Source organism: Trematomus bernacchii, unplaced genomic scaffold (assembly GCF_902827165.1).
Source record: "Trematomus bernacchii unplaced genomic scaffold, fTreBer1.1, whole genome shotgun sequence".
Taxonomy (NCBI): domain Eukaryota; kingdom Metazoa; phylum Chordata; class Actinopteri; order Perciformes; family Nototheniidae; genus Trematomus; species Trematomus bernacchii.
In genome coordinates, this window is record NW_022987827.1 from 274,759 (window position 1) to 287,979 (window position 13,221).

Below are 13,221 nucleotides of genomic sequence, written 5' to 3' on the forward strand. Positions count from 1 at the left end.
ACTGATACATTACAAGAGCTACCCCCGCGACCCGACCACGGATAAGCGGGAGAAGATGGATGGACATTACAAGAGGATATAATGGTATATAAAAAGCCTTACCCTAACCTGAAATAACCCCCTAATATTACAGCAGATATACAGTCTTTAACCCCTAACTCTAGCCTGGAAGATTTACCCAACCTTACAGTGAGTAACCGGTCTATAACTCCAATCTGAAAGAAAAACCCATACAAAACAGGGTCTATAACCCTAACCCTATCCTTGAAGAATCCCCTAATATTACGGCAGATATACGGTCTTTAACCTGTTAAGCCCGAGAGACCCCGGTACCGGGGCACTGCTGCAACATCTTGCAGGAAACAGTGTCTGAGGGCATGTTCATTTAATAAACTATGAATGTTTTATATCCATGTAACGGGAAGAAACTCATCTAACTGATCATTTTTTTTTTTTTTTCAAAATAAAACCCACAATGCTAACACTGAGCCTCTGAATTAGCAACGAGCGAAAAATGCTAACAGATTACTGCACCGAAAATCACTCACAAAACCTTATTATTTATCTTTTCTCCACATCCATGACATCGTTTCACATCGTGAGGTGACACAGAATCGAAGGGTACCCTCATCATCACTGAATTATACGAAATCGCGATGTTATAAACAAAAACAGACATCAAAACATTTGGCGCTAGGTAGCTAGAAATGCTAACAAGCTTACCTTGGCTCTGTAGTCTCTCCAAAGTGGTCTTCAATGGTATTAAAACGATAAAAGCGCTGCTGAAGTTAATCCATAAATTAATCCAATGTGTCTGTGTCCCTTTGAAATGATTTCTGATAATCCATAAGCATTAAAACTGCTTTTCCGTTTTCAGATGTCAGAGCGAGAGATAGTTTCACTCTAATGCAAAATTACATGCGCAAAGCCCCCACCTTTTTTTTTACAACGAGTGTGTGTGGGGGAACCCCCCTTCGATTCTATTGGCTCTAACGGTCAGAAAGAGGTGTCAACCATCAAAATCGACCAAGGGGGGCCAGAGATATGGAAAAAAAAACATTTCCACCCAAATCACCTCAGAGGTGGGGTGGTTTTGGCTAAATCTCTCTAAACAGGTCAAATGTCACTTGTTTTGCATCAATCTTGATACAGGGTACTTATTATATGTTGTACTTTGGATTCCTAAAGCTTTTAGTCTACTAACCCATCATCCAAGGGTAGTTTGCACTATAAGTAAAAAAGAATTTTTGGACGGACACTATAATTTACAGTTTTTTACTATGTAAAATCTGAATTTTCTTTAAAATAAAAAACATCTATATTGATTCTGACTTTTCTACATCCAACTCACAGGTTTATCATTACTTTGAGAAAAAAGATTATTAATGTAACCCTTTTAGAAGGGAAGATATGGTCATTTGTTCTGGGAATGGCATTTTCGAGCCTGAGACCTGAAAAACAGGCTCAGGGCTAAACAGGTTAACCCTAACCCAAACCTGGAAGATTTACCCAACGTCAGCATGAACCTAACCCACGTCTAAACACCTAATTCAATGACGATGTAGATTTGCTGACAATTGTTTCCACTCCGAATCTGAACCACTTTGGGGAAATTAAACCTTCACATATGTCCTGGTGGGGGACACTGGTATCAGTCTCACAGATCTCAAACTAGTCTACGAGGAACATCTAGGTCGTAAAAATCCAAAAAAGCATTGTGAAATAAAGCTAATTGCTAAATTGCCACCTACCCATCTTCTCTTTCTTCCTCCCTGAAGGTGTGAAGGCAAATTAAAACTGTAACTCATCTCCACTCAACACCGGGTGACAAATTACCCCCCCGCAGGCCAACAAATGAGCTTCAGTTACCTTTATAAATCCTCCATTAGATAAACATGTACAGATAATGATAGGATCAGATATCCAGTGTATAAAGTCCTTAAAATGAGCTCCACCTGTACCAGCTGAGATGAACACATTAATGCATCAATAAATACACTCATTTATTATATGACTCTGAAATGGGACGTAATACATAACGAGTACTCTTTCAGTTCTTCTGTCAGAGCATTTCTACATTTTAGTATAAGTACTTTTACTTAAGCTAAGCTATGGCAAACATGCTAAGAAGCAGTTTCATTTAGAACTTGATTTAAGGAGAACAACAGTCTACATGTTTAGGGCTTTATATTCCAAGTGCTTCTGGGAAACTAAGGAGGTTTAGATGCCAACGGGAACCCTCCATTTTCCAGTCTTGCACAATTGAGTTTTAAAGGAGTGATAATTAGCTCCCAAGCTGAACCTCGCTTCGTCTTTTCCAGTCTACGTGCAAAACCCAAAGGTATAAGTGTATTTATAAAGCACATTTTCAGACACAGAGGCAATTCAAAGTGCTCAACATTAACACTTATAATAGGAAGACAAAAGAAATAAACACAATGGAATAATAGATTCATAAAAACCATGCATAAAAGGGATAGTTTAAACACAACATTGTAAATACAGAAGGTGCTAAAACAAGTTAAAACACTTCTGGGTAGGCAGCTAAATAAAAGTAATGTTTTTAGCTTCGATTTAAAACACCTCAGCGTTCGTGAAGACCTCAAGTTTTTGTTCCATTTTTGGGCAGCATAAAAACTGAAAGCAGCTTCAAAGAGACTTCAGAATCAGAATACCTTTATTTGAGGGGAAATTTACATTTTTTTTTTACACAGCAAGAAAAGCCAAAGACAGCTTAATGTTAACTAAGAAACATGCATACAAAAAATATTAAAGATATAACATTTCAATTTTTTTTAAAATAATACACTATTTACAAAATACACGTCCTGTAACAGTTTTGAAGTTTTAGCAGCCAGGTATATATCACACAGTTATTCACGGCGTCATTAAAGAGTAGCACTGCTACCTACAGTAATACACATGTTTTGGGTATGTCCCAGCCTCTTTACTTTCTGGAGATGTATTTTTAAATCTTTTAGTGAAATGTTTGTTTTTTCTCCTCCTTTGCCCCCCTTGAACTAATGTCATTATGAAAATACTGTATTTACTGTTAAAGGGCTCTGTATCCTGTAACTCAATGGGTTAATGGGTGGGTGGGAGAGTGGTGGGATTGAAATGAAGATTTTGATTTGTCAGCATGTGTGTATATATCTTTACTGAATCTGTATCACTTGCTTTTGTTAAAAAACTGAGAAAATCAATACAAATATTTACCATCAAAAGTAGCACTGCTTTAGTAAGAGGATAGGGTCTTTGGAAGAAGATGACTAATTCCCCACCGGCAAATAACTCGATTTTGAGGTCATTTGTCATTTGTAATATATATATATTTGTGGACCTAAAGACAGATGAAGTCAGCAGGATTGTTGCTCTGAATGCAGAGTTGGAAATATTGGAGTACAAATACTTTGTTACTGTACTTAAGTACATGTCTCTGGTATCAGTACTTTACTCCACTACTTATTTTTCTGACCACTTTTTACTTTGACTTCTTACATGTTGAACACAAATACCTGTACTTTCTACTTTTTACATGTTGAACTCAAATACCTGTACTTTCTACTTCTCACATGTTGAACCCAATACCTGTACTTTCTACTTCTCACATGTTGAACCCAAATACCTGTACTTTCTACTTCTTACATGTTGAACACAAATACCTGTACTTTCTACTTCTTACATGTTGAACACAAATACCTGTACTTTCTACTTCTTACATGTTGAACACAAATACCTGTACTTTCTACTTCTTTACATGTTGAACACAAATACCTGTACTTTCTACTTCTTACATGTTGAACACAAATACCTGTACTTTCTACTTCTCACATGTTGAACCCAAATACCTGTACTTTCTACTTCTTACATGTTGAACACAATACCTGTACTTTCTACTTCTTACATGTTGAACACAAATACCCTGTACTTTCTACTTCTTACATGTTGAACACAAATACCTGTACTTTCTACTTCTTACATGTTGAACACAAATACTGTACTTTCTACTTCTTACATGTTGAACCCAAATACCTTTACTTTCTACTTCTTACATGTTGAACCCCAAATACCTGTACTTTCTACTTCTTACATGTTGAACCCAAATACCTGTACTTTCTACTTCTCACATTTTGAACACAAATACCTGTACTTTCTACTTCTTACACTGTTGAACACAAATACCTGTACTTTCTACTTCTTACATGTTGAACACAAATACCTGTACTTTCTACTTCTCAACATTTTGAACACAAATACCTGTACTTCACTTCTTACATTTTGAACAACAATACCTGTACTTTTCTACTTCTTACATTTTGAACCCAATACCTTTACTTTCTACTTTCTTACATGTTGAACCCAAATACCTGTACTTTCTACTTCTTACATGTTGAACCCAAATACCTGTACTTTCTACTCTTACATTTTGAACCCAAATACCTTTCCTACTTTTCTACTCTTACATGTTGAACCCAAATACCTGTACTTTCTTACTTTCTTACTGTTGAACCCAAATACCTGTACTTTCTACTTCTTAAATGTTAACCCAAATACCTTTACTTTCTACTTCTTACATGTTGAACCCAAATACCTGTACTTTCTACTTCTTACTTGTTGAACCCAAATACCTGTACTTTCTACTTCTTACATTTTGAACCCAAATACCTTTACTTTCTACTTCTTACATGTTGAACCCAAATACCTGTACTTTCTACTTCTTACATGTTGAACCCAAATACCTGTACTTTCTACTTCTTACATTTTGAACCCAAATACCTGTACTTTCTACTTCTTACATGTTGAACCCAAATACCTGTACTTTCTACTTCTTACATTTTGAACCCAAATACCTGTACTTTCTACTTCTTACATGTTGAACCCAAATACCTGTACTTTCTACTTCTTACATGTTGAACTCAAATACCTGTACTTTCTACTTCTTACATGTTGAACACAAATACCTGTACTTTCTACTTCTTACATGTTGAACCCAAATACCTGTACTTTCTACTTCTTACATGTTGAACACAAATACCTGTACTTTCTACTTCTTACATGTTGAACCCAAATACCTGTACCTTCTACTTCTTACATGTTGAACACAAATACCTGTACTTTCTACTTCTTACATTTTGAACCCAAATACCTGTACTTTCTACTTCTTACATGTTGAACCCAAATACCTGTACTTTCTACTTCTTACATGTTGAACACAAATACCTGTACTTTCTACTTCTTACATGTTGAACACAAATACCTGTACTTTCTACTTCTTACATGTTGAACACAAATACCTGTACTTTCTACTTCTCACATGTTGAACCCAAATACCTGTACTTTCTACTTCTTACATGTTGAACACAAATACCTGTACTTTCTACTTCTTACATGTTGAACACAAATACCTGTACTTTCTACTTCTCACATTTTCCAAACAGGCTGGTTCCTTTAGTTTGAATGTGTGTTTGGTGGCGTGATCATTATTATTTAGAGTCATTGCGTACCTATTGATTTGAACACGATCCGTGTATCCATCATTTCCTGGTCTTCTCTAAAGAAGAGGGACCAATGAAAACGTTGTCATGTTGCCGTTGTTCAGCATGGAAACATTCATTAGCTAACAATGACATTATTGTTCTATTAATATAAAGGGAGGTCAGGTACTCTTTAAAACAGCTGCTAGTTATGGGTACTTTTTACTGAAGTACATTTCAAAGCCCTCTTTACTTTGACTTGAGTAAAGAAGTTTAGTCAGTACTTCTACTTTCACCAGAGTATTTCTAAACACGAGTATCTGTACTTCTACTTGAGTAAAGTACTCTTGCCTCTCTGAATGAAAGCATGAGGGTGTGATCGGCTCAGCAGGAGGAATGTTGGCTGCAGATGAAAGCAGCATCTGATGGTAATAACTGCACACTTCTCCCGCTGGAATCACAAGAGGAACCAGAAACAAGCCGGAACATCTCCCGTCTCCTCGCCGTCGCTCAAATCACTTCTCCTCCAGTCTGCAGGACGACACGATGCCCAGCGCTCGTCTCGTTAAGAATGATATCATGTCAGCTCGTCAGCTAACGAGGAGCAGAAAGAGAGTCTGCTGCTAAATGCATTTCAAATAAGCTCTTCAAGATTCAAGGCTTTTATTGTCCTGTGTACAGAGATATATGTCAATGAGCATCTGAGGTCACAGGCTCCTCCAACAGAGAACACAATAACACAGATACAAGAGTGCAAGTAAATACAAATCAAATAGAATAGAATAGTGCAAGGAGAGTCTATATGGAATATGATATATTAGAGAATGGTCCTGGCTAATTATCAGACTTACTAGTAATTCTTTGTCTGAAGCAGTACTTCTAATATATACAGTATTCAAAGTATGAATACTAACATGCTCTGACACAATGACGTTGACTTTAATTAAATGCATTCTCTCAATACATTATCTATTGCTTTCCACTAATACAGTTATATGAGATGTGTTGACATAACGGTTCAGTGTTTCAGGGCATTTGCTTAAAAACAGGATCATATAATACAGTAAAAAGTGATCTATTCTGCAAAACATCAATTACTTCTACTTTACATACTTGAAGTACATTTACTTATTTATGTCACTCTGAAATGGGTCATTGTGCAGAATGAGTGCTTTATTTTTAAAGTACATTTTGATCTTTCTACGTCTGTACTTTTAATTGAGTAACATTTTGAAATTAAGACTTTTAGTTGTAGTATTTGAAGACTAATGTATTTCTGTGTGTGTGTGTGTGTGTGTGTGTGTGTGTGTGTGTGTGTGTGTGTGTGTGTGGTGTGTGTGTGTGTGTGTGTGTGTGTGTGTGTGTGTGTGTGTGTGTGTGTGTGTGTGTCTGAGGCCACCCGGCTGAAACTTGGAGACAAAATAAACTAATATCATGCACTTTATTTAAAATATATATATTTATCACACATGACGCCTAACATGATGTATATTTATATAATTTTAAGCGAGAAATATATGAACATAACGTGCATTCATGCATTCATTTCTGTTTTTATTTTAAATTAATATTTTTGCAAACTTCTTCAATGAAGACTTGATAATAAAATATACAGGTCTATTTATTATTTGTATAATGATGCAAACGATCCAAAAATGAAAATACCATGAAGCCATTTACCTCGTTGTGCTTTCAAATGACTAAGGACATTTATATTAGGCATACATCGAAAATAAATTGCAGTTTTATGTCATTATTTCACTTTTATTTTAGTGCAATTGTTTTCCTTTTTCACGTTATTTTAATGCAGTTATATGCTTTTATTTGGTTTTGTGGGATTTAATTGTTATTTTAATGCAATGAGGTGCTATTCTTATATAATAATTTAATGTGTCTTTAATAATGAATATGTCATTATTTCCGCCACTGAGGAATCTGCTCTTGTTGTGCAGAAAATCATCTTCATAATTAAACTGCTCCTCTCTTCAATCTTTGTGATGACATGCGGAGCCTCCAGCCAATGAGCGCGCTGCGTGTGTGTGAGAGTGTGTGTGTGTGGAGGCAGAGAGGTGACACACACACACGGTGCAGAGGAGAGCAGCAACACACTCCTCACATCCACTCAGCACACACACACACACACACACACACTGGGAGAAAAGAAGATGTTTTAGGATTTAAAATCAGTTTTTTTTACTTTTTCTTGGAACCTTCTTGTTTCTCCTCCAGCGGCTGCTCGTCCTCCTCCTGCCCGCCTCTGAGCGCCTCTTCCCGGACACTTGAGCCGGGATGTGTCGGGTGGAGCTCCTGTAAACCTTCCTTTTCATCCAGAGGATTATTTCTGATTTCTGTGTTTAAAAAGGGATTTGTTGCTCTCTGAATCTCTGTGAACTCTTCCCTCTGATGCTGTGTTCCTGTGTGATGACCCCCGCATTTCTTGTTTCCCACCCCCGACCCATATGATGACTATGAGCTCATTATCGGACACTTTGGTCCCGCCGGATCCCTCCAAATCGGCGTTCCTTGAGTTCGGGGGTTACCCGGGACACCAGCAGCCTCCCCACGGCCACGCGCACGGACATTACCCTGTGCACGCGCTGGTGGGGCCCCCACAACACGAGGGGCCCTTCTCCTCCTCCTCGGGCGCGTCCTCGTACGGGAGACCGCTCGGTTACCCACCGTACCACAGCAGCGTGAACGCGCACCACCCCGGGGCTTACCTGGGATACCAGCACGCGGGGCACGGAGGCGCGCACGGGCACACGAGACTGGAGGAGACGGGTGAGTGTGGAGATATTAATTAAACATTTTATTTAAATATCATGTGGAATATTAACAAAAAAACGGCTCATACTAACTTCGGTAAAAGTACAAAATGATTGGCATCAAAATAAACTGAGCAACTGACTGGAGATATTCATTAACATTTGATTTAACTCTAAATACTAAACTACTCAGACTGCAGGGGAAGTCTCAGAATTAAATGGTAAAAATACTACAAATAAATTAAAAATATGACTTTAGTAGAAGTACACAATTATTGGCTTCAGAAATAAACAGAGAGTAGCAGACTGGAGACGGGTGAGTGTGGAGATATTGATTAAACTGTATATACACATTGATTCAACTCTAAATCCATAACTAGAAACTACTCAGACTGCAGGGAAAGTCTCAGAATTAAATGGTAAAAATACTACAAATAAAATACCTAAATTAAAAATACTACTTTAGTAAAAGTACAACATTATTGGCATCAGAAATAAACTGAGAGTACACAGTAAAATCCGGAGTGTTAATTTAACACTCTGAGATAAGGACTATATGTTCACTGGCTCTCAGTGTTAAAATGGACTCTTTAAGTGGTCATTTAACACTTAAGGGTTCATTTAACACTTAAATCCCTCCCTTTAAGTGTTAATTTAACTCTTAAAAGAGTACATTTTAACACTGAGAGCCAGTGAACATATGGCCCTTATCTCAGAGTGTTAAATGAACACTCCGGATGTTACTGAGTAGCAGACTGGAGGAGACGGGTGAGTCTGGAGATATTAATTAACATTTCATTTACTATTCAGACTGCAGGGAAAGTCTCAGAACTAAATGCTAAAAATACTACAAATAAAATACTTAAATTGAAAATAGGACTTTAGTCGAAGTACATAATTATTGCCATCAAAATAAACTGAGAGTAGCAGACTGAAGATATTCATCAAACTGTATATGCAGTTTGATTTAACCAAAAACGACTCAAATAAATACAAATAAAAAACCTACATTTAAAACATAACTTTAGTAAAAAGTACACAATTATTGCCGTCAAGTAAAACTCACAGTACGAGACTGGAGGAGACGGGTGAGGCTGGAGATATTAATTCAACTTTGATGTCACTTTAAATACCATGTGGAATATTAACTAGAAACTACAGGAAAAGTCTCCTATAAAATACTACAAATAAAATACCTACATTTAAAAATACTACGTTAGTCAAATAAACATGAAATGAACAAACGCATGGATACAAGTTACAGTGCAGTGACGGCGGTTATCCAGCTCCACGTTAGACCATGACTCCCACCTCAGGCAGTGATAAACCTGGAGACCCTGTACCTCAGGCAGTGATAAACCTGGAGACCCTGTACCTCAGGCAGTGATAAACCTGGAGACCCTGTACCTCAGGCAGTTACAGCTAAACCTGGAGACCCTGTACCTCAGGCAGTTACAGCTAAACCTGGAGACCCTGTACCTCAGGCAGTGATAAACCTGGAGACCCTGTACCTCAGGCAGTTACAGCTAAACCTGGAGACCCTGTACCTCAGGCAGTGATAAACCTGGAGAGCCTGTACCTCAGGCAGTTACAGCGGTTATCCAGCTCCATATTAGACGATGACCCCCACCCTCTGCACTCAGACGCTTGTTCCTTGGGGCCGGAGGTTAGTCGTCCCAAAGAGTAGAACGAAGCGGTATACAAACACTTTGATCCCAGCAGCTATTGCACAAATGAACACATCATAGGAGCGTCACACAGAGGCCTATTTATTTATTTAATTATGAATTTTGAATGTCCATGTTTGTACTAGTGTTTTCTTTCTTAAATGTTTTAGAAATATTGTTGACATTTGACGGAGCAGAGTGTACTTGTACTTTTTACTAGTCCTTTTATGAGAGATGTGTCTGTTGTTTAGAGTCAGGATGGATCCTTTGTCTCTGCAAACTGAATCTACCTACGGGTACAAAGAAAGAAACCTGAACCTGAACCTGGACCTGAACCCGAACCTGAACCTGAACCTGAACCTGAACCCGAACCCGAACCTGACCCTGAACACTGCATTACGTATAGTTCTCCTAGTGCATTATGGGAACTCTGTGACACAGTGATATAACGAGCCTTTACCTTAACCTGAGATATGAATAGTTCAATTAAAAGAAACGACTCAGACTGCAGGGAACGTCTCAGTACTCAATGGTAAAGATACTACAAATACAATACCTACATTCAAAATATTACTTTAGTTAAATTACACAATTATTGGCATCAAAATAAACTAAGACTGGAGGAGTCTGGAGGTATTCATTAAACTTTATATACAGTTTGATTGAACTCTAAATATCGTGTCAGACTCAGACTGCAGGGAAAGCACACAAATAAAAACATTTAAAAGTACACAATTTGTAAAAGTACACAATTATTGGCATCAAAATAAACTGAAAGTACCAGAGGAGACGGGTGAGTCTGGAGATATTAATGAACATTTGATTTCACTTTAAATATCATGTGGAATATTAACCGGCAGGAAAAAAAGTCTCTAAATGCGAAAAATACTACAAATAAAATACTTAAATTGAAAATAGGACTTTAGTAGAAGTACATAATTATTGGCATCAAAATAAACTGAGACTGGAGGTATTCATTAAACCATGTTTTTATATACAGTTTTATTTAACTCTAATGTAGAATATTAAAACACTCGGAGGTGGAAAATGTACTCAGATGTAAGTACAAGTACAACAATTAAATACAAGAAATACTACAAGAAAAAGTTACAAATATCACTAAATGTACAAAATGACTCGCATTAAAACTTAAAGGACCAAAAGAAAGTGTGAATTAGAAATATAAATATATAGAACAAATATATTCAGTTATATAAAATGTGTATTAAAACACATTTAAATATAAAGTAAATCACATATTTTAAAAACCGGATTATGCATTAAAGTGTGTGTGTGTGTGTGTGTGTGTGTGTGTGTGTGTGTGTGTGTGTGTGTGTGTGTGTGTGTGTGTGTGTGTGTGTGTGTGTGTGTGTGTGTGTGTGTGTGTGTGTGTGTGTGTGTGTGTACTTGAGTAAAAGTAGAAGTACTCAGATCTTGTACTTGAGTAAAAGTAGAAGTACTCAGATCTGGTACTTGAGTAAAAGTAGAAGTACTCAGATCTTGTACTTGAGTAAAAGTAGAAGTACTCAGATCTGGTACTTGAGTAAAAGTAGAAGTACTCAGATCTTGTACTTGAGTAAAACTAGAAGTACTCAGATCTTGTACTTGAGTAAAAGTAGAAGTACTCAGATCTTGTACTTGAGTAAAAGTAGAAGTACTCAGATCTGGTATTTGAGTAAAAGTAGAAGTACTCAGATCTTGTATTTGAGTAGAAGTAGAAGTACTCAGATCTTGTATTTGAGTAAAAGTAGAAGTACTCAGATCTTGTACTTGAGTAAAAGTAGAAGTACTAAGATCTTGTACTTGAGTAAAAGTAGAAGTACTCAGAGTGTAGGAATACTGTGTTAGTTAAACAGTATATGTCAGAAGTATCAGGTGTTTGAGCTGCAGGCTTTTATTTTGTAGTGTAGTTTGTAGGGATAGTGGTGGTCTAATGGATAGTGAGGTGGCCTGAAGATCAGAAGGTTGTGAGTTCAAATCCCGCCAGGAACACCACCACTAGTGCGCTCTTGAGTAAGGCACTTAGTCCTTAGTTACTCCAGGGAGAACATCCCTGTAATTGGTCATTGTAAGTCGCTTTGGATAAGAGCGTCAGCTAAATGTAATGTTGTAGAATCGTTACATCCCAGAGAGAACAGCTGATCAGAAAACATTTATTTATTTATTTGATTGATTTTACTCTGAAATGTGGTTAATTTGTTCACTACTTTACAGACATATCTAGAAGTGAAAAGAAAACATTTCAGCGTGTTATACATTGTGCAGTGAGGTGTGTGAAGAGAGCCACCAAGAACAAATACTAGGTCTTGTACTTGAGTAAAAGTAGAAGTACCAGAGTGTAGGAATACTCTGTTACAGTAAAAGTCCTGCATTCAAAATGTAGTAAAATAGTAAAAGTATAAAAGTATTATCATCAAAATATAGTGAAAGTAGAGACAGTAAAAGTAGTCATTGTGCAGATTGGTCCATTTCAGAATAATATATATGATATGTTTTATAATGATTGATCATGAAAGTGTTCTCAAAGCTGGTAAAGGTGCAGCTAGTTTGAATGACTTTGTATACTGCAGGGTAGCTTGTGGATTTACTCCAGGTGGAACTAAAGTCTGATTTAACACTTGATTAGATTTCACATCATTCATCCACATCTGCAGCCACAAAATAGATAATGATATGTTTGTGAATTTGACCGTCAACATACCTTTAGACCGTATCTAAGTATATATCTGTAGTTTATCTCAAACACGTATCTGTGTGTCTGAAATCTCCTCTGTGGTTAGTTTCGCTTCACTTGACTTCTTGTAAATATAATTGGCATGTTCTCTGTTTGCAGAGCACGTTGCTCAGACATGCATCAATAATAACAATTACTCACATTAATACTGACAGCGCGGCAGAGGAGAAACAAACAGAGAGATCAAATAAAAGGTTATCTGGGAGTTATTATAGGAGTTTATGGTGCAATGAAGATATTTGATTTTCTGAAATAAAATCTAATTTCATCAGATGCTCATCAGATGCTCATCAGATGCTCATCAGATGCTCATCAGATGCTCATCAGATGCTCATCAGATGCTCATCAGATGCTCATCAGATGCTCATCAGGTGCTCATCAGATGCTCAGCAGATGCTCATCAGATGCTCATCAGATGCTCATCAGATGCTCATCAGATGCTCATCAGATGCTCAGCAGATGCTCATCAGATGCTCATCAGGTGCTCATCAGATGCTCAGCAGATGCTCATCAGATGCTCATCAGATGCTCAGCAGATGCTCATCAGATGCTCATCAGATGCTCATCAGATGCTCATCAGA

The 13,221-nt window shown here is 37.2% G+C and overlaps 1 protein-coding gene across 1 annotated transcript in view; it reads left to right on the forward strand.

Annotated features, from left to right (window-relative positions):
• The first annotated feature begins 7,578 nt into the window (after window positions 1–7,578).
• LOC117499367 (homeobox protein Dlx4a-like) overlaps window positions 7,579–13,221 on the forward strand; it is a 14,209-nt gene continuing 8,566 nt past the window's right edge. Inside the window, exon 1 of the mRNA XM_034151710.1 lies at window positions 7,579–8,255. Coding sequence (XP_034007601.1) covers window positions 7,934–8,255 — 322 coding nt within the window. The 5' untranslated portion in view covers window positions 7,579–7,933. The remainder of the gene's footprint in view (window positions 8,256–13,221) is intronic.